General features: G+C 39.6%; 1 protein-coding gene across 3 annotated transcripts in view; it reads right to left on the bottom strand.

The window, feature by feature from the left end:
- Window positions 1-6782: 6782 nt before the first annotated feature.
- The window catches only part of TMOD2 (tropomodulin 2), a 47096-nt gene continuing 26386 nt past the window's right edge, over window positions 6783-27492 (bottom strand). For all 3 annotated transcript variants that reach the window (XM_012763471.3, XM_076004370.1, XM_012763470.3), the window contains 4 exons: window positions 26330-26437; window positions 15703-15846; window positions 9360-9504; window positions 6783-7088 (listed from right to left, as the gene is read on the bottom strand). In XM_012763471.3, the coding sequence (XP_012618925.1) occupies window positions 7054-7088; window positions 9360-9504; window positions 15703-15846; window positions 26330-26437 (432 nt within the window). In that variant the 3' untranslated portion in view covers window positions 6783-7053. The remainder of the gene's footprint in view (window positions 7089-9359; window positions 9505-15702; window positions 15847-26329; window positions 26438-27492) is intronic.

The following is a 27492-nucleotide window of genomic DNA, read 5'->3' as shown; positions in this document are numbered from 1 at the left end:
GGTACTAAAATAAAATTTCCTCAAAAAGTACAGTTTCTATCCATCTCATTTCACCACACGGCCAATTCCTATCTGCCCATATTTTAGATTATCCATAGGGAGTTTTAAATCCTGGGCCAGCTTCTCTCAATTGTACAATACACTTCTGATTCTCTGTTACCCAGTCAACATGTGCTCAGAAACAAACACACAGAAATCTTAAATAAAAGGCTATGAAAAACATGCTATTTACTGTGCTTAGTTTCCTTCTTTGTATTCCCTCCTCTCTTTCCCTACTGATTCAGAGGAGAAAAATATATTTTAGAATATCCTCTCAGAAAGAGCTACTATCCACAACTATTCTGCAGACAGTAGAAACTGCTGTAGAAGAACAAATAACTGTCTGTGGAATATTCAGATCTCTTCCTCTGAACAGAGCCCGCTGGAGAGAAACGGAGCTGCAGGGAGGTGTCACTTGCCACGTCCAGAGGCAATGGAAATGACTTAGAATCACAGGCTCCTGAAGTTTTGGAGTGGGAAGGGACCTCAGGGAACATCTAAGCCATTCACTTCATTTTACAGATGAAACGAAGACAAGATAGATGAAGAGTTTTGCCCAAAGTCACAGACAGCTGGCATCCAAATCAGTATTGTTTCCCCCAAATAGTACATGATGGCAAAGAGAAAGCATAACTCTTATGGGGCTAGAGGACATTTATTAAGCACCTACTATGTACAAGGCACCATACTAGATGGCATTAAAGATACAAAGACTGATGAAGCTTGCCTCCAAGTGCTTATGAGTCCTGTGAGGCTGTATTTCAATACCTTTCATAGCAGAGATAATACTGACCAGGGCCAAGGTTGCTGGTGATAACAAGGCAGCTGCTGCCCTGGAGAACTGATCTCACAACAGGTGGTACTTTCTCCCCATTCAGAGCTAGTGAATGTTCCACAGCTGCTAGCTAGGCAGGAAAATTCCAGCACTGACAGGAGGGCAGTAGTGCCTCAGACCCTCCTCTCAATTCTTCCTGTTTGCTTTCCCTGTGTGTCCGGCCTTAGGCCATCTGCAAGCATTCTGACCATTTCCCAAGGTACCATCACAGTGACCCAAGAAAATGCCCCACCATACACATCACTGGTATCTAACACCCACTGTCCCCCCCCCCATCAACCATCTCTTCCACCTCTATGTGGACAGTGAAATAATTCCAGTCCTTTACAACCCACCCACGCCTCTATTTCCCATACTCCAAAAGATGTAGAAGATGTCATTGTTGGTCAGAATAAAACAGATACAAGAGGCAGTGAAAACAGTGAATTGTTAATAAAAATGATCTCCCACTTTTGATAGCACTTTCCAGTTTATGTAGTATGTTCATCCAATTATGTGATTATATTCTCACCACAACTCTGTGAGGTAGTTAGTGAAGATATTCCCATTTTATAGTTACAGAACCTTAGGCTTGAGAGACCAAGTGGCTTGCCCAAAGTTACCCAGCTAAGAAAGCATGGAGCCAAGTGGCCAAGTTTCTTGACTCCAAATCCAGTGCTCTTCCCCCTAAAGAGTCTATAATTGGTAGGCAATTGAATGAATTGCCCATGATCGTATATCTGCTAAGTGTTGGTGATGGGATTAGGATTCGGTCTCCAAATCTGTTAGTATGGTGCCCTTTCACCATACCAACTGGTTGAGCCAATGTGCTCAGAATAACTGCCATGGAAGATATCAGAGAAAAGTCTGGTAGGTTAATTACTCTTTTCTATTTCTATGTTTGCAGCTCTCTCCCTCTTCCTCCCCAAAGTCAACAACGTATCCCAACTGGCATAATCTCTGGTACATGTGCTGTTCCTGTATTCAGAGTCAGGTCACAAATTTAAAACTGGCAACTCCTCCTCCATCTAGCAATTATTCAGCCATTGCTGTTACAGGCATATGGGAAGGAGGTAAGCTCAGCCGAGCTGAGTTCTGCCATGAAACAAATTTAAACCTTTAATTTCCATCCTCCTTCTCCACCTCAGTCAGCCCCTGCACTTTACTAAACTCCTGAACACAAAGTAAAGCCCAATCTGATCTAGAGTTGGGGAGCAAGAAAACAGTGAATATATCCTTCAGTTTCTGGGCACTTTTCTCCGGCCAGTGTTTCAGGAGGCCTGATTGTGTGATTTTCACACAGTAGGATCAGCTCGACGCTTCCAAGTACTTCCTCACCCTTCCTTTGTGTGGGTCTCAGTCCTTTGTCTTTGAGGATGGGGGGAGTAGAAGGGATATTGGAAGTGAGGAGCAATAAAGGGAGGTAAAGGGAATTTGCTAATAGAAGGCAGAGCTAGGACATCTCCTCTTATTTCTCTGCTCATTAAAATGAAAACAGCTATTATGGCATCATTAGTGGAAGAGGGGAAGGAAGCTTCAGGATCATGATTTAAAACCTGACTCCAGAAACAGTTCTACCTAGTACATACCACCAAAGAACCCAGGGTTCTCAACTTCCCATTTTTTGCTGATGCTATAAATATTTGAACTAAAGATGGCATCTTCTTTGCAAAAAGGCACTCAATCTCCTCTCCAAACCCAGAAACACATACATGATTATATTAATCTAGAATTCTTATACTTCTCTGTCTCCTTCCCAGTGCCTAGGAGAGGACCGCGTGCATCATATCCATGAAAAGAGAAATATCTGCAAACGCTTTTGTAGATTCCCAAGGGCTATCTTAAATTTAAAGCATGCTGATGCTCAACACTGGTTTTAAGGGTTTTCAGTTTGAGTATCTGAAATGTTCTCTTGGCAGTTACTCAAAGGACACTGGTTTCCCTATCGCTGGTGGCCTGTCAGGGGCCGTGTTGCCATTGGAAGAGAGGCAGCTGTTCTTTGGGGCTGGTGTGCCAGTCTTCTCTTAGGGAAATTGCTTAGAGGAGTACAGGCACTGGGATGATATCTGAGTTTTTAAATGGAGATGGGCTTTTACTGTAAGATGAGCTGTGTGCCCTTCCAGGCTAGTGATTATCTAACCTGGGCCTGCAACAACTTGGACAAGGGCAAGGGAAGCCGGGCTGGGAGAGAACGCCTCCTTTCAATCAGTTGTCCAGATGTAGACAAATACCTCATTACAGTATTTGTTGATCTTTATGAACAAAATATTTATATACAATGTGCCCTACAAAGATGGAAGGAAGGGGCTTAGTCATGTTGATGAAGATACAGTGTTATACGTTTTAGGCAGATGGACAGATTTGGTGCTGGAACAATTAAATGATTTCTAGGCTTCTAATATTTATTCCCTTAGAGTCGTCCTCCACACAGCTATGAAATGTGGTGGCTGGTGATGTAAACTGTAAACTCCAGGGAGTAATCTCATACTTAACCTGGGCCTGCAGCAACTCTTAAAAAGGACAAGGGAAGTGGGGCTGGGGAGAGAACATCTCCCTTCAATCAGTTGTCCAGATGTAGCCAAATACCCAGTTAGATATTTGACAACACACACACACACACAAACACACACACACACACACACACACACACACACACACACTTATTTACATTATGCTCTCCAAAGATGAAAGAAAGTAAGGGATTTAATGATGCTGATGAGGATGATACTTGAGGCAGATGGGGAGATGTAGTGCTGGCCTAATCGCATGATTTCTAGACTTCTAAAATTTATCTCCTAAAAGTCATCTTCCACATATGCTGTGATAGGTGTTGATGGTATGAGTTCGCAGGTCCAGGTGAGTGATTTTACACTCCACGTGGACATGCACAACTCTAAAAGGGGAAGGAAAATGACCCTGAGGAGGGGTTGTCTCCCTTCAATCAATTGTGCAGACATTGCCAAATATCTCAACATATCTGGCTAAACACAGACATATAAAAATATTTTATATACATTATGCCCCATCATTGCGCCCATGATCATGAAGGAGCTACCAGTTAAACACTTTGGGCAGACATGAGATGAAGCCCTAGACTAATTAAATGATTGCTAGACTCCCCAAAATGTATGTTTATCTTCTAATAGTTATCTTCAACATATGAATAGTCACAGAAATGTCATCTGTTAAGCTACCTTAAAAACACAGGTAATAATAAAACTGATTAGTAATAAACATTTGATTTCACAGACTAGCACACATGATTCAACTGTTTTACAAGCTAAAAATAGTGCTGCATTCTCGATAATGTCCCATTTTCTTGCTTTAATACTATCCACCACTGCTTATACAGAAGAAACAACCATGATCAAATTCTGATTTTTTTTTTTTGCTTTCTGCTAGGGTTTGTCAACAACTGCTTTACCCCCACCCCCACCTCCCGCCCCAGTCCACAGAACTTTGGATGTGCAGGGAACACTCTTGCAAGATTTCTTAAGGGTGAAGGCAAAAAAGAGAGTAAATGAGAAAAGAAAGGAAAAAGGCTTACATAGACAGGCAGGTCAGAGAATCAGCGCTTAAATGAGTTTGTAACAAATCCAAAGAGGAGAGAAGACACCTAAGAGAAATGTTCTTTCCTTTGGCAACATGGTGACCAAAACATACGTATATGAAAAAAAGGATTTTATAATTTCGCCCAGTGGTGTGCTGATAAATGTCTGTCAGCCAGCAATCTAGAGGGGGTTAAATCCCCAATTTCTAACATACTGCTAATTTCTGGGGCATAAAAACTCCCACCATGGCCAATTTCAAGCTACTAACAAGAAGTTAATGAACACGGGGCTGGGAAGAGATGTGCAGTAGCACACTATTAGGCGTGTTTCCATCATACATAACACAATAGATGTAAATAATCTCAACAGCATCGAAGACAGTAAAATGTAGTATTTTTGAGTGTAGCATTTATTACTTATGTCCTTAATATAATTAACTGTAAGTACATATCATTAAAAAAATTTTTTTTTAGACACAGTTTCTTGCTATGTTGCCCAGGCTGGTTTTAAACTCTTGGGTTCAAATGATCCTCCTGCCTCAGCCCCCTGAGTAGCTGGGATTACAGGTGCAGATGATGACCTGGACACATGCCCAGCTCCATTTAATTTTTAATAATGGCTGTGTTGAGCAACCAGTTTGCAAAAATTCTTGAAAAATCTGATAATCGGCAAGCCTATACAAGTCGGCTCCAACACCCCCACACATAAATGGGTGAGAGGAAAGGAGAAATCAGACTGAAAACTATCCTATTTTACTATGCTTTTTAGATAGATAAGGAGATGTAGTAATAAACTAAAGGATTTTTAGAGTTCCAGCAGTGTCAAAAGGTTCTGCTTAAAAAGGTGTCCTCAGAAGTGTAAAAAAATTCCCAAGAAAATGAGATGTTTCAAAGGACTTTAGAGACACAGATATGGGTACTTATAATACAGGTAAATGTCCTGTATACATTTTGGGGAGCTTAGAAATCATTTAATTAGCGTAGGGCTTCATCTCCACATCTGCCCAAAGTGTTTAAGTGGTAGCTCCTTCCATGATCATGGGTGTAATGAATCCCTTACTATCCATTGTGATGGGGTATAATTTTATAAGGGCTATCCTAAAACAGATTCCACATGCTTTACAAGCTAAATGGAATAATATAATCATTATTTTCCCATTAACTTGTTTTTTTGCTACCAAACAACTCAGGAACACCCAGTTGCTGAACGAATTCTGGATTGGGCCCACCTGCCTGGGTCAGCAATCTCTTTAGCTCCAGCTGTTACCAATACCAGGGATGTCTCCATTATAAGGCTCAGAATTACAGAGAATAGAAGGAACAAAAAAAGAGTTGTAAGGAAGGGAGGGGAGAAGGAAAGAGAAGAGGGAGAGATGCCTTAGGCAGTGTCAGAGTACCACCAATTACAGCCTTGGGCATTGACAGTTATCAAAGACTGGTGAGCTTGAGCCAAAGGCTGTAGTCACCTGTTTCCTTAGTTTAGCATTGAACTGTTGCACTGCTACATTAAAAGATGAATGCATACAACAATGCAATCATCTTAGTTGTACTTTTCACAGGCTTTGTCTTTGAGATGAAAAGCATCTGGATAAGTGATAATTCAAATTTTTTCCTGATGTTTGCATACGTCTGGATGGATCATGCCATGCAGACAAACATCTGTATAATTAAACTGAGTGGTCATATTTCATCCTGTGATCTTGTTACATGAAAGGTAAAGCAATAAATGCTTCTAAAATTTGCCAAACTAATGCAATCATTTGTATCAACAACCTTGATTAAGGTGCAATGATTATTCTTTTTTTAGGAATGTACTCTTACTAAAAATTTAAAAATTTCCTATCACATCTGAAAAACTTAAAAACTGCTTTGTAAATACTTATCCATTGGAATCATGTTAAAGATTCGATCTATGTTGAATAGTTAGTAAAGGTTGGTGTGCTCATTTATTTTGCCACCTGTGAGTCTGGATTAAAGCTGTATTAGTGGGTCAATATTCTAAGTATTTCATACTTGTTTGCTAATGCTGTGTTAAAGTGTCATAATGCTGTCTTGCTTTAATGAAGATGACATTACTGATCTTCAATCAGTGGAGCATGTGCATTTAGTGATTTTTTTTCTAGAATTAAGGGAGAATTTGTGCTAAGTTGGTCACATTTTCTCACCCAGTGAAAGATTGGCAATATTAACTTCTTGTGTGGTCAGAACACTTCTGATGTATTTAGCCTAACTCAAAGCTATGCATGTAAACAGAGATAGGCCTCTACCATAATCACAGTTACAAACACATATTATTATACACTAAATTCCTTTCAGTAATTAAAAAAACATGTTTATGTAAGAAAGCAAGAAAACCCAATATGAAAGTGGTTAAAATCATTTTCGACTGTTGTCATTCTCTAAGATCCCCATCAGTCCATATATCAAGTTGCCAGAGATACCCACGGGCAAATAAAATTATATATATTAAAAAAAATCCAAGATAAATAAGTAGTGCTAAAAAATAACAACAATTAAATTATTAGTTGTGTGGTGAACGGAAATGAACGACCTTTGATAATATGGTCCCCACGAAGAAGGAAAAGAGTTTTTGTTTGCTTGTTTTTAAACGGCCGCAACGTGGCGAAACCTCGTTTCCTCTTGAGGAAGTTTACCTTCGGTCTCCTTCAACTCTCTTCTTACGAACTAGGTAAGAAAGAAGGGAAGGTTTAAAAAGATAAATTGAAGGAATATTCCTTAAGTTCTAGATAAGTGACAGTAATCACACAAAATAGCAATCTCCCACACTTGAGGATACAGTTAGCTTAAATTCCAATATTCAACCGTGACAACAAACAGAAATGGTAAAATCCAGTGTCTGGTGGAGTTTACAATGCAATATAGATATGTTTGATAGTTAGGTGCTCGCATGTTAGAACTTTCCCATTTCTATGGAGTAGAAAGCCCAGAACAGAGCCAAGAAACAGCGCACTCCTAAATATTCATGGTCATTTACCCACAGCACATCATCTTTGCAACTTCTGTGCAACTCAGTCCCCAACTGGCTTTAACTAACTCCTCAGATTAACACAATCATAACTACGAATTCTTATTATGGGTTGAAAACCAGGAGGAGTTGCAAATAGAAGTTCAAAGTTTCTAAACATCTTCTAAACAAAAACTCCTAAGTATCAACCTTCAAGGAAGGTGTGATTCAGAGAGCAAGCAAATTCAGAGATAAGTTTCCCTTAAACTGGTACTTAGGATCACAGAAATTGCCCAGACTCCCTGTTTCTGTTTTTATAACCCTGTTCTTCCCCCTTTCACCTCTCAAACACAGGCTCTTCTGGTTGCTAGGAAGAAAGCTACTTAAACCTTCCTGGACTTGGCAAAAAGGTGCCCTGGTTGTGGTCTTGCCCTAACTCTTCACTTTAAAAAGCCCAACCTGCTCCTGCCTAGGATGTGGGAAATTAGACAAAAACTGTCATCCATAGTTGCCACTTCTTGGGCTCAGGATCCCGCCTCTCCATTTCCTTCAAACCTCCTGTTTGGCCTGTTTTTATTTGGTCTCTGTGTTGTTCAGTCATGGACCCAGTACGCTTTTCCTAGGAGCCTTCCACTGCTGCTTCCACCCTGCCCCAAAGCCCTAGTTGCTGGGCTGCCCCTTGGCCTCACCCTGTGAACCCCACAGGTAAGCAACGCGTATGCCCAGCCAGCCTCTTTTTGTTTATTTGAGACAAAGTCTCGCTTTGTTGCCCAGGCTAGAGTGAGTGCCGTGGCATCAGCCTAGTTCACAGCAACCTCAAACTCCTGGGCTCAAGCAATCCTGCTGCCTCAGCCTCCCAAGTGGCTGGGACTACAGGCATGACCCACCATGCCCGGCTAATTTTTTCTATATATATTAGTTGGCCAATTAATTTCTTTCTATTTATAGTAGAGACGGGGTCTCGCTCTTGCTCAGGCTGGTTTCGAACTCCTGACCTCGAGCAATCTGCCTGCCTCGGCTTTCCAGAGTGAGCCACCCAGCCCGGCCCCCAGCCAGCCTCTTGATGCCATACACTGCACTTTGGTTGGGCCTCGAGGTCTTGGCTAAGCATGTCTGGCCAGGGAATTGGACATTAACCTTCCCATTGTCTCTTCTAGTTCTAACCCTTAGCTTCTACCTTGCCTGCTGTCTGAATCCTCCTCATGGCCAGCACTGTACCTGGTGGAACACCTTGCTCAGTTCCCCTATCCAAGGTCTGGCATTCGGTCCCTGAACCTCAAACTAGAGCTGAAACCTGCTGTTGTCTAACTGACTGCTTGCCAAATGGACTGTCAGCTCCTAAATGTCCTTTTGCCACGCTGCTCCAGGTGGCTGGGATTTCCCCAGACCAAGCTTTCCCAATCTGTTCCATCTTTCTGTGCCACGATCGACCAGGACATGCCCCACCTCATCCTAACAGAAGAAATGCCAGGGGTCCTCTGCAAAACGTGGCAACAGGAAAAATTAAAGAGGGCTAACTAAAAAACCTACTACTTCTAAGTTTACCCTTCATAATGTCTATTATGCCATTAGTCTATTTCACCCATAAAGTACCAAACTATCAGACATACCCATATTTACATCTAAGTACCAAAGCGGTCAGAAGTCAAACCCAAGTAAACTGGGAATTTCCATGTCCCTGGTGCAGATAACACAGGGTGATTACATGTAATAAGTAAAGCAAAAGCAAATACACAAAAGCAATCAAGCAAAAATCAAAGGCTGTGCAGAAAAAAAGAACAAACAGTTCTTTTTGAGAAAATGTTATGATACAACTTAAGCACTGTGAGAACCATGAGTACTGTTATGACCATATGATAATGTGCCTTTCATAAAGGACTAAGTGACACCAAAGGCCAGTGGAATGCTATCTGTGAGACACTGTATCTCAAGCGGAGAAGAGAAAGCTCGTCATGCTCTTCTGTTAACAGCATATATTATGGCTGCATTACCCAGGTCATTGTTCTTTGTGATGGCAGCTGCCACCCTTGTTCGTGGCCCTTGCTTGGTAAACTGATATCCGAACTTGAGGATTCTTGAATTCTCCTCCAGCATCTGAGCAATTTCCATCTCTACAGCTGTTCCCAACTGCTGCCTCTGGTTGCAGTGCAGACACACACACAGGATGACAAAAAGGAAGAGGGACAGTTACTTGCACAAGAAAGATACATGGCTACTTGTTGGAAAAAAAGGCCAAGAAGCAAAAGTTTCAAATAAAAAAAGGGTCAGCGTCACTTCAGATGTTTTCTCCCATACAGTCATTTGAGTCCTGCTCCTCGTCTAGAAGCAAAATCCAGCCATCAGTTGAATCTGCTGGTGTCCCATGCAGAAGAAACTAAGCAAGTCATTTATGAAGGAAAGGATAATTCCAAAGGTAAAATTAAAGCAAAACTAGTATTTGGTGTTTCCAATTCACCCATATCTGTGGTTAAAAACAAAAGGTATTTTTAGTAAAACTGTTTTATAGCAGCCAACCCAATTACTAAATTATTAATTCTAGGACCCATACTAAATTATTAATTCTAGGACCCATAATTACAAAAGTAATTAAAGATCATCAACCCATGGGCCATTCTCTCAGCAGTAAATTGCATTAGGAGACCCCAAACAGGTTTTCTTGTGGTTTGAACCATGCCCATGGTCAGATGAATTTTCAAACACTGAAGGGAGTTATTGAGCTATAGAAAAATCCCTAACTTATTCGTATTGGTTTAAGTTGAGACATAGAATAATGAAAAAATAAAAGATGGAATTTGTTGTTTTTCTTTTTAAATGGGGGCATGTAAGCATAGAAATTTAAAATTTAAGGAACATAGTATATATTTTTTCACAATATAGTCATTACTTTTTTAAATAATAAAAAGTACAGGCTTGTTTTAAAAAAGCAAATAAAAAAGTATATAAAATATAAAAGTCACCTTCCTCCAACATTCCCATTCCTCATACAGAAAGCTAGTTTGGCATGTACTATGTAGCCTTCTAAGCATTTTCTATGCATTTATACATCTACACAATCACAGGTACATCTATGTTTTCATGTAAATGGATTTTACTAGTATATTATTTTGAAACATGTTTTTATTTTTTATTTGACATTAAGATATCTTTTCATGTTGGTAAATATACATTTACCTCATCTTTACAAAAAGCTGCGTGGCATTCCATTGTGAAGGATCATTATTTATTTAGCCAGGTCCTAGTGACTTACTGTTACATTACTTGTCATTTCCACTATTCCAAACAATGCTGCAGTGAACTTCTCTTGCACACACAGTGTATCTTGGGGGCATTTCTGCAAGTGTGCCCGTAGGGCAAACTATAGCTGGGTCAAAAGGTAAGCATGTTTCAAGTTTTGATATACTACCGACTTATCCTCAAAGGTTATGACAATTTTTATACCTGCTAACTGTGTATGAGTGTTACTGTTTTCCTTCTCCTAGGCAAATGAAATATTATCAATCTTTTTAATGTCTGTCAATCCCTTTGGTGAAAATGTATATTTTACTTGTATTTATTTAATTGCTTTAATATGCATTTTTGAAATTATGAATAAGAAAAATTAATTTTCTTATGTATTTATAATTCTTTTGAAAATACCAATCCATGCCATTTGCCCATTTTTCTATCAGGTTACAGTTCCTGGTTTTTTTTTGATTAATTGGTAAGTTTCTTATATATTAGGAAATTAGCCCTTTGTCAGATGTTCTGAAAATACTTTGCTTAATTTGTCTTTTGACTTTCTTTTTGATTACTGTAAGGATTTTTTTCAACTTTCATGTAGTCAAATTTATTCATCTCCTACATTGTATGTCATGTTTAGGAAGCCTCTCAACTGCTCCTGATTTCTTCCATTTGTTTTATGATTTCATATATTTTATTTTTTTTTTTTATTTATTTATTTTTTTGTAACCCCTTACCCTTCAGGATATAAATTTCCCACAACTTTTTTTTTTTTTTTTTTTTTGAGACAGAGTCTCACTTTTGTTGTCCTGGCTAGAGTGAGTGCCGGGGCATCAGCGTAGCTCACAGCAACCTCAAACTCCTGGGCTCAAGTGATCCTCCTGCCTCAGCCTCCCGAGTAGCTGGGACTACAGGCATGCGCCACCACGCCCGGCTAATTTTTTGTATATATATATTTTTAGTTGGTCAATTAATTTCTTTCTATTTTTTTAGTAGAGACGGGGTCTCGCTCAGGATGGTTTCGAACTCCCAACCTCGAGCAATCCGCCCGCCTCGGCCTCCCAGAGTGCTAGGATTACAGGCGTGAGCCACCACGCCCAGCCCTTCATATATTTTAATATTTAAATCTTCATTTCATCTGCAATGAATTTTTGCATTAGAATAAAGATACCCGATTTAATTTTGTTCCAAAATGCTAGCAAATTATCCTACTATCTTTTATTTTACTCTTCCCTGATCTGAAACACTGACACATCATGGCAAAATTCTTCGGTATACTCAGGTTTGTTTCTGGAATCCACTCATGTTCTGCCAGTCTATTTTGTACCAGTACCATGCAATTCTGATTATTGTGAAATACATTAAAAATATATACCTTTTAAATTTGGAAAACCTAAGTATGGAATGTATGAAGGACAAAAGTTTATGGAGGAACTTTTGTGTTCCAGGTAAGTTTTAAGGCTTAACTCTTTGCCCCTCTTTCTTGTCATCCAGCAACCTGTTAAACAAGTCTCTCCCTAAGAACTTAACACAAGGTGATATTTCCAGTTAGGCAATAACAATATGGGCATTCACATTGTAGAGATGAGTGCTCTAAGCAATGTGGGTCTATGGGAGGGAGTGGCAGCTAAAAAAAGTAAGAGGTGCTGACCTCAAAGTTTCATGAGGAACTTTAGCAAATGATACACACTTTAGAATAGTGGGACTGTATCAAGGAGGCGATCTGAGCTAGAGGTGGGGCTGCCACAACTATGGCTTGTGCCCCTAGAGTGGGCCAAAGTGGTACATTTGAGTCCTGACTTGGGTAACCTGCAACGAATGTTAATGCAATGGTCAAAAGTTACCCCATCACCTATATTCCCAAGTGTCTGAGTCCCTTCTCTCCAAGTAGCTGGCTATTTTCTCAGTAGTTTAAATTTTTGTTGGCACCCTCAGTGTTACTTTGTTTTGCAACAAAAGGCAAATCCATACTTATTCCTCCTTGTTTTGGATGTTCTATTTATACAGATGTCAGCTGTTATTTCTTTGGGGGTTTTCTCTATTTTGTACTGAATCTTTGATGACATTTTGGCAAAGTAGTAAAATAGAAACACAACTTCCCCTTTTATAATATTAACTGCATGATTAATATGTATAATTAATTGCATAATTATAATTCATATAATCTGATATAGAAAAATAGGAAATATGAATAATAGAATAGTAGCTTTTATTTTTTTTTTTAGGGGGGAATAGGAGTATGCTAATAGCTATCTAAAGGATTTAGAAGCTGAAAACAATTATATTGTGGGGGGAGGAAGCATTGTAACATAGGGCATGTTTCTTTCTCAGCCTGTTTTGTTTTTTTTTTTTTTTTAATGATCTCTCATATTTCCACTTACTGGGTCTTTTCTTTTTTTCATTTGAGGTCTTTTGTGTTACATAAACCCAGGACAACCAATAGCATCAAAATTTCTTATAATTTGCCTATATCCTCGTTTTATATTTTAAGTCACTAAATACAAAAAAAGATAAACAAATAGTTAAGCATATGTGTCTTCAAATCACTTTCTGGTTTTTTCTAAGTGACCTCTTTTATCGACTCACATTCACTTAGCAGTTACCCATCTGTTTCTTCAATATGCATCACCGATTGTTCTTCTCATTGGGTGCATCTGATTAAATCATTACATATTGAGCTGGAGCCGGGCCACAGCGGCCCACCCCCGCATGCATTCTCCCCGCCTTCACTGTGGTGCACCTGCCTGCTGCAATGCTGCTGAATTGGCCTCAGCTCCAGGGCCTGCCTGGGGAAACTGTCTTAGAGATTATCTCATTCCTAACCCTTGACTAGACAGATGAGAAAACTGAGGTTACTTTTATTTTTTTATTTTATTTATTTTATTTTTTCTTCTTTTTCCTTTTTTTCTTTTTCTTTTTTTTTCTTTCTTTTTTTTTTAATGAAAACTGGTTGAGGCTGAACTGAGGTTACTTTTAACAGTCCATGAGTCAAAGAACAAAATGTAGATGTAATACAAGTTTTGACTCTGAATTTCCTCATTCTTCGAGTAAAGCAAATAATTTTTTCCAGTTCCTCTAGAAAATCTTAATCCTCCTCCTTGTCACACACAAGTGAAGAGAAGCCATTTCAGAAGCATAACAGAGGACTAACATAGAAAAATTACACAAATCTGTATTCCCAGGTGACCGAGGAGGGGTGTGATGAGGTTGATTTAGAGGGGATGTCAGAGAGCAAGTTCTTTGTATTTCAGGGTCTTCTTCACGTGCATTATAAAAAGCTGCTCTATTCTAAATGTTTGGGATTCCAGCTCATTCACTAGGTGTAGGGTTGCTAGATTTAGCAAATAAAAATACAGAACACTCACTTAAAGTTTGACTTTCGGATAAATCACAAATAATTTTGTCGTATAGTATAAGGATTCCCAAATATTTCATGACACATACTAACAATTATACTTTGTTTATCTGAAAGTCAAATTTAACTGTGTTTTTTGCAGCAACCTTGGCTAGGTGGTAACTTGTAAGGAACTAGGAACAGAGTATCTGTGACTTATTTCAGATATGGGGTTTCACAATGGCCTAAACCAACATAAAAAGTTAAATACACTTTAGAACAAAGTATCCGCTTCTGTCTTAGATCCCTTGGAAATATTTACTAAAAGCTCTCTTAACTTCTTCTATTAACTAGTCTATTCAACAAAGATCCCTGTCACTTCTTTTCACTCACTCCCTATTTCTCTCTAGCTAATTTCTCTGCCTCTGTACTCCCTGACACCACTTTCTTCATTCACTGGCAGCTGGACACACACCAGGACACACAGCATCGAGCTTCCCCTGAGTGTGTGCGGCCACGTGTGGCACATCCCCTGGGTGTGCCCTCCGTCCCTCTGCACCTGGGAAAGCTGCTTTGGTGGTGCACCCCTTCTGGCAGGGTGAGAATGAAGCAGCTGCTGTCTCCTTGAGGGGTTTCCCTGCTCCTCTGGCAACAAGTCTCAGGAGGTCAGAGCCAGAGCACCTGCACTGAGAGACCCTGCTTGTCCTGGTTAGTGAAGATGGAGAGCAAGGGCCTCCATGAAACTGTGGGGGTCTCTAGGCTTAGGCAATAGTCCTGGGTGGCACTCTGGGGCTTTGTCAGATCTTGGAAGGTCTGGGGCAGGGAATTTCTCAGACATGGCCCCCAGACATCTAAAGGGTGTTCTGAGCACCCTTCCCCTTCTCCCACTGGCCCTCCCACCTCCCAAAGGGAAATGCTCACACCACAAGTCTCTTTGCTTTCTCTTCTTCCAGGTCCATGCCAGACCCTTTTCTTTTCAAGATATAGTGTCTGAACGTTCAGGTTCACTGGAACCCCATTGTAGACTCTTCCCTGTAGGCAACGGAGCCGTGCACAGCATCAGGGCTGATAGCTGCGAGTTGTGGGCGGGAGCCAGCTGAGGCCAGCAGAGCAGCTCCGAAGGCACTGCAGGCCAATGCCCGGGGGTGGGGGGGGTCTCCAAGGTACAGGCAGGAGCAGCTATACGGAAAAGCAGCTCGCTTTGGCTGTAGGTGGGAACCTGAGAAATGCTGTGGCAGAAATGAGATCTTGATCACACTGTGGGTGTGGCCTGCTACTCCGGCCCAGTCCATCCTCTAGAACTCTGATTCCTTTAAACAGGCTCTCCGGAGCCAGGGCCAGATTGCAGGAGCCTGGGTCTGCTCTTTTGTCTCTGGCAGCCTGCAGCCCAAGACAAAAAACCTGAGTCTCTGGCTGTGGTCACCTTGCGTTCTCCTTCTAGCCACTGTCCCAGTAAATGCCAAAAGCCAGTCTAAGATGGACTGGGCTGAGAGTCAAGCTAAAAGGCAATGTTGATGGTTGAACAAAGCAGCTGTTAACACTTCTGATGCCTGCCTAGCCTAGGGCTGAGGGGATGCAGGCTCTTGTTTCTCAGGCTGCCCAGGGAGCATTGTTTAGTTAGTAACATGCACACTCTCTATGGGCCAGAAACTGTTACAACTTACAGGAAAGCCAGGACACCAAATCAAGCCACACACAGAACTCTGTCTTTTAACTCACTCCTGGTGGCACTATCCCCTCACTGTGTACCCTGTGAGCTAGCAGTGCCTGCCCTTCCTTACCTGGTTGTCGATCTTGATCTCTGTCAAGGTGTCATTTTCTTTCAGTGCCTCTACCAGGGCCAGGATCCCAGTTCCCGTGATGAAATTGGATTCTATGTTTAGACTTTTCAAGGTCTTATTTACTTTCAGCATATCTGCAAAAGCCTTATTATACAAAAAGAAATAACCATTAGCTTTCTAAAGATTTCATTAGCTTTCTAAAAATTCATTTACTAAACTCCTCACCTCCAAATTAAATACAAATATTTTTTATAGCACTTAAAGGAAACCTTAGTCAAATCATACTTTCACCTCTAAGTGACAAAGATGATAATTTAAAACTGCAGTAAAAGTAGTTTAGTCCAGTAGTCCACACTTACAAATTTCACATACTTGCAAAAGATTTTGTTAAAAAAAGATACTGACATATGATTACCAACTGTTTTTTGTTAAGAATATTAAAAAAAAAAAAAGCCTACTACCATCTGTTTTTTTTTTTTTTTTTTTTTTGAGAAAAGACATTTTATCATTAGGAAAAAAGCAGTAAGGACATAATGTCTGAATTACCTTATTTTTTTCACCTTTTACCATATATGAATGCATTAAAAAAAACTTTACCACTGGCTAGCACTTGGGTGGTACTGATTCAATTATGTTATTTCAGAGCCTCTATAAATCAGAATTCCTTAAAGACAACTTTTGTAACAAAATCACCACTTAGAGGGGCAAATCCACTGGAGACTCCAGTTTGAGACAGCACCTGTACACGTTACACTTGCCTGCTCCCCTTCTCTCCCAGAGCTTCCCACCCCCATAAAGAAAGATTGGTGGAGAAATCAGCACAGAGAAAGTTGTTGCCTGAGATGCCAGAGGTAGGTCCCGTTTGGGGCATTTCATTGAAGAACTGCCTTAGGCAGAGATGAAACAGCTAGAGTAGGCGGAGGGTACCCCAACCCTTCCAGCACCTTCCTGGAAAAGAGAAGCTGCCAGCATGACTATCTGTGACAAGTCTCCTAGGAAGAGCCTAGTGAGGGTGCTGTGGCCTGAGAGAGAAGCAGTGCGGAAACGGGGACACCCCCAGACCTTGCACCAGGCGCAGTGTGGGAGAATGAGGGGAAGGCAGTTCTGCCAGGATTGAAATACAGCAGTCCCCCGATTCGAGGTTTCAGTTACCTGCAGTCCACTGCGGTTGGAAAATATTAAATGGAAAATTCCATTCCAAAAATAAGCAATTCATAAGTTTTAAATGGCGCTCCGTTCTGAGTAGCGTGACGAAATCTTACGCGTTTCTGCTCCCTGTCCGCCTGGGATGTGAATCATCCCTTTGTCCTGCGTGTCCACACCACATACAGTCCTTGCCTGTTAAGTCATCGGCATCATTTGCTCCTGATGTCCGACCACGAACATTGACATGGCTCAGTGACCCAGAGTCACCTGAAGCAGATGACCCTCCTTCTGCCGTATAGTCAGAAGGTCAAAAGTAGCCCATCACGATGTCCATGTCATCCACCTCACTCCATGGCATCGTGTGGGCATTTTATCAGCTCGCATCATCACAAGAAGGGTATGTTCAGTACAATAAGATATTTTAAGAGAGAGACCATGGTCACATAACTTTTAGTATAGTATATTGTTATAATTGTTCTATTTTCTTATTAGTTATTGTTGTTAATCTCTTACTGTAGACTAAAGTATAAATTAAAATTTATCACAGGGGTCCTCAAACTTTTTAAACAGGGGGCCCAGTTCACTGTCCTTCAGACCGTTGGAGAGTGCGCACTGTGGGCCCAGGACGAGTTAGGTGCTAAGCAGGACAGGCAGCGGCGGCAAAAACACCTGGAGGGCCGGATAAATGTCCTTGGTGGGCGGCATGTGGCCTGTGGGCCGTAGTCTGAGGACGCCTGCTTTGTCATATAGGTAAATATGTGTAAGAAAAGACATAGTATATATAGGGTTCAGTACTATCCACAGTTTCAGACATCTTCTGTGGATCTTGGAACACATCCCCCATAGATAAGGGAGAACTACTGCATACTGGAATATACCCTGCCCTGAGCAAAGCCTTCCTGACTGTAGCAACTGCAGGTGACCCAGGCTGCCTGCCAGCTCCTTACGCAAGTGACAGAGGAGGCTATGGGGTCAATTCACCTGCCTGCTGAAAAAAGAACTCGTTTATTCATTCAAAAAAGACTATTTGTCAGGCTTCTACTGTGCTCCAGCAGTAGAGAAAACAAAGATCCCTGTCCTCAGGGAGCTTAATATTTGCGCAGGCGGGCAGAGTCAGCAAATTAATAAATAAAATATATAACTTATCAGATGACGACAAATGGAGAAAAATAAAGGGGACTCCTTTTTAAGGGAGAGTTCCCTTGGTGAAACAGATCCACAACACCTGCAGAAGAAATTATTCTAGTTTATACAAACCAAGCTCATTCTCCATTCAAAACTATGAACGGTCAGCCAACAGTTGCCAGACATATTAGGAAAATCGACATTATGAAAGAGAAAAGTCAGGTTGACCAAACAGGACAATATCATAGAAGGAACAGAAATAAATGTAAAAATTCTAATTATGTATTATTCTCCACACCTCCCTTAAGAAAAACAAAAGGTCAGGGGAGAGGAAGAGAGAGAGGGGAAGAGAGAGAGAAACAGATATTACATCCATAAAATAAATACTGGCTATTTTTTTAAAAAGAGGAATAAGAAAGCATTTTGAAAATTGTAAAAACTATGTTGAAATAAAAAAAAGTAACAGGGCAGGGCACAGTGGCTCATGCTTGTAATCCTAGCACTCTGGGGGGCTGAATCGGGAGGATTACTTGAGGCCAGGAGTTTGAGACAAGCCTGACCAAGAGTGAGACCCTGTCTCTACCAAAAACAGAAAAAATTAGCCAGGCGTGGTGGCACATGCATGCCTCTAGTCCCAGCTACTCAGGAGGCTGAGGCAGGAAGATCGCTTGAGCCCAGGAGTTTGAGGTTGCCGTAAGCTAGGCTGACCCCCTGCACTCCAGCCTGGGTAACAGAGTTAAACCCTGTCTCAAAAAAAAAAAAAAAAAAGGTAATGGACATGAAGAACAAGTTGGTGACCTAGAAGATAATGAAGATAATGCTGGAGATATTTCCAAGGATGTAGAGTAAAAAGACAAACAGATAGAAAACATGATAAAAATGTTAAAGAGATATGGAGGAAAGATGCAGAGATTCAACATTCCTCTAAGAGGACTTCCAGAAGGACGGAAAAAAAAAAAAAAAGACAACAGGTTGAAATTATCAAATAATTAATAGGGAAAGACTTCCCAGAGCTGAAGAAAGCCATGAGTCTTTATCTGAAAGAAACCACTTCTCGGAATGAATAGAAAAGACTCATAAATGAACACACAAGTGAAATTTCCAAATTCCAAGGGAAAAGAGAGAGCAAGCACTAAAAATTCCTAGCAAGGAAAAGTAAGTTACCTACAACAAGAATCAGACCAGTATTAGTCACTAGACTGTAAGGCCTATGAGAACAGAGATTTATATTTAGTGATATAATTGTAAATGCTGCTAATAGATTTTAAATTTTTGGAAGCAATCTATATACAAAACATAGAATATATATAAGGCTCTAACGTGTGAATAAATGGAATAGCTACAATTTAGAGGAGAAGAGAAAGGAAGGATAGAAAACAGTGAGTATAGAATTGCCCTCATCTTTTACAATAGAGAATCAAAAATTAACTAGGACGATAAATCAAAAATGTAAATTTCTTTATATTAGTGGTTTTCTACTTTGGCTGCACACTAGAATGACCTGGGAGCTTTAAAAAAATACCAATGCTTAGGCCCCACCCCAGATTAATTAAATCAGAATCTCTGAGGCTGTGGCATGACCATCTGCATTTTTTAAAAGTTCTCCAGGTGAGTAATGTGCAGTCAGGATGGACAACCCTTTAATTAAAGTCATAAAGACAACAACTAGAAGAATGAAAAACAAACTGCTAATAGGAATTGCTTCTGGGGAGTAGAACAAAGAAGTTCTAAACTATTTTAATTGTTTTTATGGTAGAAAAGACAGGACGAAGGAAGAGGAGAAGGAATTCAACATGGGACTACAGCATGGCTGACATTTAGGGTGGGAGAATTCTTTGTTGTGGGAAGTTATCCTGTGTATTGTAGGATATTTAGCAGGATCTCTGGTCTCTGAGACCCACTAGCTGCCAATAGCACTCATCCCAGTTATGACAACCAAAAATATCTTCGAACACCGCCAAAGGTCCCCTGGAGGGCAAAATTGCCCTGGGTCGAGAACCACTGGACTAGAAGAATAACCCTGCGTATTGGGGTCAGGCAGTTGCTCGAACTGCAAAGAAAGCTCAAGAATTTGGACTGACATCGTGACACACCATGTAAAATCACAGCGCATTTATCCAGTGCTAGGTCTTTAATTAAAATTAAACATACACATTTTAATCAGAGCACCAGAAGGATATGCATCAGGCCTTTCCTTATGGACGCTCTAAGCTTTGGGGTTTACTTTCATTATTAGAATAACAAAATGCCAGAGCAATTAGGCCTTTACAAAAAATTGCAGGACCTCCTGGAAAGTGGCCAGGATCTTGCCAATTTCTTTTAAACTCAAGAAAACACTTTTCTCATACTGAACAAAACAGGGGAGACCCAGCCAAACATAACCCTGGGCTGTTGGCCCAAGTTAACTTCAGTTCAGCAAATATTTGAGCATCTATTCCATGTGCTAGGGATAATACCGTTAGTAAAACAAAGACTGAATTTCTTAAATGTTCTATAAATAGAGCAGAAATACATTTTTACAGAAAGGTGTGCTTTCTGTACTTTACAGGATTGTTAAGGAGGGAAATGCATTTTTCTGTGCTGTCCAAATGGTAGCCATGAGAAGTACATGGCTATGGAGCCCCAGGAAAATGGCTGGTCTAAGTTGAAACGTGCTGTAAATGTAAAAACACACGCAGGATTTCAAAGACACAGTATGAAAGAAAGAATGGAAAATACCTCATTACATTTTCAAATTACATTTTGAAATGTTTTTTGAACATATTGGTTTAAATAAAACACAAACAGTCCCTGACTTACCATGGTTCTACTTGATTTTTTAAATTTACCCTGAGGCAAAGGAGATGCACATTCAGTACACTCTTCAACTTATGATGGGGCTACACCTGGATAAATATTTTCAACTGATATAACCCCATTGTAAGTTGAAGAACATCTGTATATTGCTAAAATTAATTTCACCTACTTTAAAATTTTTAATGTGGCTACTAGAAAACTTAAATGTGGTTTACATTTGTGGCTCATATTTTACTTCTAATGGATGGTGCTGTCCTAACCTCTTGATTTTTATATGGCAACACTGTTAATAATACAGTATTTTTTTTTTTTGGCCAGGTGAGGTGGCTCACACCTGTAATCCTATTAATGGTACTCTGGGAGGCCGGGGCAGGAGGATTGCTTGAGCTTAGGAGTTTGACACCAGCCTGAGCAAGAGTGAGACCCCGTCTCTACCAAAAATAGAAAGAATTAGCTGGGCACAGTGGTGTGTGCCTGTAATTCCAACTACTCGGGAGGCTGAGGCAGGAGGATCACTTGAGCCCAGGAGTTTGAGGTTACAGAGAACTACAATGACACCACTGCACTCTAGCCCAGTCGGCCAACAGAGCAAGACTTTGTCTCAAAAAAAAAAAAAAAAAAGGAAAAAGAGAAAAGAAAATAAAAAAATAGTGGTTTTTTTTTTTTATATATATATATTTGGGCCTGTTCTCTTCACTGGCATTCAGTGGGGGCAAATTCCATTAATACTCAACTGTTGTAGATGTGGTTAAATGGAAGTGCTTGAGGCATGGTAAACTGAACTTGATTGATTACAGATGACTTACATCTGCATCCTGGCTTGGCCACATGCTATGTAATCTTAGTCAACACATTCAACTTCTCTGAGTCTCAGTTGCCTCATCTGTAAAACAGGATGATGTCTTCTTCTCATGTGCGTAGCTTTGTCTACATTCACAACAATTCCAGAAGTACCTTACCGAATCTGTTTTTGATTCTAAGTCTCTTGAAGCTCTTTGCTTTAGCGATAATTTTTAAATCAACAGTGAGTAATAGCCATAGTCACCATTTGCAGAATTCTAGTGCCTGTACCAACCAATTTTCAACCTATAAGAAGATTCTTTCCTGACAAGGGCATAGCTGAGAGGGGAACTATCTGGGGACAACCAGGTGGGCTGGACCATATGAAGCCATCTAGGCATAAGGCTAAAATAGACTTTTCTCTTTACACCCTTCGGACAGCAATTATTCCTCCCAACTGTACAGCATGTTAGTTGCTTTTAGGTGAATATGTATTCACCTGATACTACCAGCAAACCTCAATGATCTCTGAGGGAAACTAAGGTCCAGAGAAGTTACTACAGATGCCAAATAATAGGTTAGCAACAAAAACAGGACACAGAGCCGGATTTTTCTCTGTCAAGTCCAAAGCTTTTCCTGGTACACCATGCTGCTTCACAAGTGGAACTGCTGTGCTTTTATAAGACTAAGAAATGTCTCAAATGCACAAGGTTCTTGGAGAGTGTTTTAAAATACTATCATAGAGCTTATTTATTTATGGTTACCACAAACCCTAAAATAAAATGTTTTCTTATTAAATGCAAGACAGCCTTAGGTGGGGGACATGTCTAGGTGAATGTGGATCACACAGAGCTTCACTGATTCTAGCAATATATCAGAATAATAATCTAGAATGTGAAAGCAAAATAAGGTTTGAGGTATGCAAATGGCATCCACTAGAAACACCTTTTCACCTCATGTTTGAATGCTAAAAATGAAGACTTATGATGGGAGCTGTCAATGAAACAGTCACTCAGGCACAGCGACAACTAAGAAAACATTTCCTAAAACCCTCATGTTTTCCCCTTGGTTCCACTTCTTCCTTCTCTGTTTACCCTTGGGTCTGAGGAGTAAGGAGGACAGGTGGAGATGAGGATGCTGTGACACACGTATCAATTAGAGTTAGAATGAAGGAAAAGTGAAAAATCTCCAATAGGAGTGACAATCTTTAGAAATCATATTTTGAGGTCAGGCGTGATGGCTCATGTCTATAATCCTAGCACTTTGAGAGGCCGAGGCAGAAGTGTCATCTGAGGTCAGAAGTTCAAGACCAGCCTGAGCAAAATATCGAGACCTCATCTTTACAAAAAACAGAAAAATTAGCCAGGTATGGTGGCGCATGCCTGTAGTCCCAGCTGCTCAGGAGGATTGCTTGAGCCCAGGAGGCTGCGGTTGCTGTGAGCTATGATGACACCACTGTACTCTAGCCTGGGCAACAAAGCAAGACTCAGTCTCTAAAAATAACATAACATAACATAACATAAAATAAAATAATATTTTGAATACTCTATCCATATAAAAGAATGAATGAATACATATACATTTCCTGTAGTCCTTCTGTTTTACAGATTGTACTGTGACTATAACAATACATTTTTAAATTTATTTTTTTTTATTTATTTTTTTTTTTTTTTGAGACAGAGTCTCGCTTTGTTGTCCAGGCTAGAGTGAGTGCCGTGGCGTCAGCCTAGCTCACAGCAACCTCAAACTCCTGGGCTCAAGTGATCCTTCTGCCTCAGCCTCCCAGGTAGCTGGGACTACAGGCATGCGCCACCATGCCCGGCTAATTTTATATATATATCAGTTGGCCAATTAATTTCTTTCTATTTATAGTAGAGACGGGGTCTTGCTCTTGCTCAGGCTGGTTTTGAACTCCTGACCTTGAGCAATCCGCCCGCCTCGGCCTCCCAAGAGCTAGGATTACAGGCGTGAGCCACCGCGCCCGGCCTAAATTTATTTTTTATTGACGTAAAGTAGTTGTACATATTTTGAGGGTACATGTGATATTTTATACCTGTATACAATGTGTAATGATCATATCAGGTAACTGGGATATCCATACCCTCAAACCAAATGTTTACCTTTCATGTTGGGAATATTACAGTTCTTTTCCTCTAGCTATTTTGAAATATACAATAAATTGCCATTAACTATAATTTCCCTACTATTCTACTGAGTACTAGAACTTATTCCTTTTATCTAATTGTATTTTGTACCCCTTAACCAACTTTTCTTCATTCTTCCCTCCCCTTTTCCTTTCCCAGCTTCTGGTAACCATCATTCCACTCTCTGCCTCCATGAGATCCACTGTTTTAGCTCCCACATATGAGTGAGAAAACACGGTATTTGTCTTCCTGTGTCTAGTTTGTTTCACTTAACATAATGACCTCCAATTCTATCCGTGTTGCTGCAAATGGCAAGATTTCATTTTTTATGGCTGAATAATATTCCATTATGTATATATACATTTTCTTTATCCATTCATTTGTTGATAGACACTTAGGTTGCTTCCATATCTTGGCTATTTTGAATAGTGCTGCCATTAACATGTGCATGTAGATATCTCTTCGATATACTGATTTCCTTTCTTTTGGATATATACCCAGAAGTGGGATTGCTGGATCATAAGGTAGTTTTCTATTTTAGTCCTTTGAGGAAACTCCATACTGTTTTCCATAATGGCTGTACTACTTAACATTCCCACCAACAGTGTACAAGCGTTCCCCTTTCTTTACATATTCACCAGCATTTTTTACCAAATAAATTATTTTTTAAAAAGCAAGTTACAAAAGGTGTTAAATTTGCCTGAAAAATGTTACCAAAAAATCCAGCTCCTAACACAGTGCTTGTCAGATGATAGACATTCAACACATAGTTGTTGCATTAAAAACAGTGTCAAAGATACTATATTTGGAATTTATTTAGTCCACTTTGGAAGTTATCTATTTGACCTAGAAGTTAGATAACTTACCAGTAGTCTCTTTGACAACAGACTGACTATAAACTATCCCTGCCCCTGCAATTTTACTGAAAATAATACATTAAATACAAGTGACAAACCATTTCTTTGTTCATCCTTTATTCATTTACAAAGTATTATGTTATATATTGTGAATATTTTTGCTTTATTGAAAACAATCTACTAAAGGGCAGAGATAGTAAAATATCATACACAGATAAGAATCCTTAAACTGCTCATTTCACCTTACCAGGGGTCTAGTTATACAATTTTTCTATTTTAATGATAGGTTTCAAATTCAAAACTGCTTTCAACCTACAAATTTAGACATGTAATAACCATTGGTGAAAACACTGATTTTGTAGCTTGGTGCCTCTTTTACATGAGTGTTTATCTCAAGTTTGCTGTTGTCATCACGGAAATATTCTCTACTGCTGAGAGGCTGGAGGTCATGATTATTCATTCATTTAACAACTACTTTTCAAACATCTCTTCTGCCCCAGGACCATAACAGGTGATCATTACTTTCATGTCATCTGTTTTAAATGCTATTTTAGATCTTCCAAAAGACATATTACTTTAAATCAAAGCATCAAGTCAAGACAACTTTTGTTTTTCTATCTTGATTCGAGTGCCGGGCATTAAATGCTACAGAACCACAGTGTGATTGATGCCCAAGCTCTTAATAAAAGACATATTTTAGCAAATGTATGACAGTGAGGCATTGTGTGTAAATATAGCATAGCTTGGTGGTTAAGCATCCTGGTTGTCGAACCAGAAATACCTGGTGGTGAATCCTGGCTCTGCCATTTACTGGCTGTACCACCTCAAACAACTTAATCTCTCTGAGCCTCAGTTTCCTCATTTCTTTTCTTTTCTTTTTTTTTTTTTAAAGAATAGCCACAGATTTTTATTATGAAAATGTAATAGGCTTAGGTGTAGTAATACATACAGATTTCTGATTTTGACAGTTACTTTTTTTGTTTCATTTGGATGTTTTGAATAGAAGTGCTAATAATTTGTAAGAACTGTATTGACTTTGGACGTTTCCTGTAGCATCAAGTTTTAATTTAAGGAATCTCACATTTATTTATTTATGTTTTTTTTTTTACAGTTTCCTCATTTCTTAAAGTGTAAACTAATAATGGTATATATCTCATAATATTATAGTAATGATTAAGTGAGATGATGTGCGTAAAGCACAAAGATCGGTGCTGGCATTTACTAATTCCTCAAGAATTTAGCTACTAATAGGAGGAAATAATAGGAAGAATAACTAATTAGCTATTAACAGAAGGAATAAAAATGATGATAGTGATGGTGGAAAAATTTACTTGGATCAAGGGGCTTCCTTATTTGGCTGAATTATCTAAAATGCATAGAAGGAACAGAGCTTTTGGTTGGCTTTTTTCATATTCTGGTTAACAGGGTATCAAACAAAAAATTGTTTCAAGATTAGGTTGTTTAAAATATTTTAGACACATATTAATCCATTTCCTAGCTTAAAATAAAACAACTTTTACATTTTTTATAGGCACTGAATTCCTGTAGAATTTTAGGGCTTACTATTCAATGACTGTAACAGAATATTACTATAGATGCAAAAGTCTTAGAAAATTTGTACTAAACATAGAACCCTAAATATTTATTTAGTTAAATGCCAAACTTGTTTCTTTCTCTGAAAAGTGTAGTGCTGACAAAATTCTAGTTCAAAGTGCCTGACAGTTGGGTTCGGAATTGTAAATTAAATAAGTCATGTTATATTTCTAAAATTTTACTTACAATGGCCACAGGGTCATTGCTGCGGGTTGCAGCCAGGCTGAACTTTTTTACATGAGTGTTGGTCTCCAGAGCCTTTGCAAATTCCTTCAGAGTTGGAATTGGAATGTTCTAAGATGAAGAAAACATGGCTAGTTGGTGGTCCATTCTACAGCACACTCACCCCAAGTTAAGAACCCACTACTTTTAAACATCATCAATTGTTTAGATGGCTAATTACATGATAACCGTTCTAAAGGAGGTTCATTACCTAGCCTTCAGCAGCCAAGCCATTCTGAGTCAATAGCACCACTTAGTGTTCAAAACCACCTAAAGCAATGGTACATTCTGACATCACCTGCTCTCCCTAAACAAGAAATTATGCACATACTAAACTTCCCTCTTTTCCTCTTCTAGTCTCCATATTCTAGCCAGACTGACCCACCTGCCATTCTTTTAATATACCATGGTCTTTCTGTTTTCCATGCCTTTAAATATGCTTTTCCCTTTGCCTGAAAATTCCTTTAGTTCTTTTCTCCAATTAATTCCCACTCATCTTTCAAGACCCAGCTGGCATATCACCTCCTTTGTTTTTTGGTTCTCCCTGGCAACATTAAAATTTTTCTTCCTTCCAATTCCATAACATTTGGGGGCTTATCACATCATGTTGTAATTATTTATTTAGTGTTTTCCTCCTAATACAACCTTTTCAGAGTAAACACTGAATGAATTTTACTCATCTTTTTACTCCCTCTTGTAGAGCACTTAGCACAGTACTGACCACTGGGGACTGAGACATATAGGGGACAGCTAGAGGTAATGCCTGCATTACAAACTAGCTCTGTGACCTTAGCAACTTAACCTCTTTATGTGTTACTAAGGACTAAATGAGATAATAAATTTCAAGTATTGAACAAAGGACAGGGCACATAGTGAGTACTCAATAAAAGTCAGTTATTATGATTAAACGCTAGAAACCGGCCAAGTAAGAATAAATAAAACAGACCTCAGGCAATGTTTACACACACACACACACACACACACACACACACACACACACACACACACACACTCATCCCCTCCCTTTGAGAGTGTCATGACTTATTGCCAAATAGAATAAAGTAGAAGTGACGATGTGTGACTTCAGAGGCCAGGTCATAAAAGGTATTATGGCTTCCTGCTTGCTC

The sequence above is a fragment of the Microcebus murinus genome, chromosome 6 (genome assembly GCF_040939455.1).
Source record: "Microcebus murinus isolate Inina chromosome 6, M.murinus_Inina_mat1.0, whole genome shotgun sequence".
NCBI lineage: Eukaryota > Metazoa > Chordata > Mammalia > Primates > Cheirogaleidae > Microcebus > Microcebus murinus.
The sequence above is the reverse complement of the archived record's forward strand: the minus strand, read 5'-3'. Positions and strand labels throughout refer to the sequence as shown.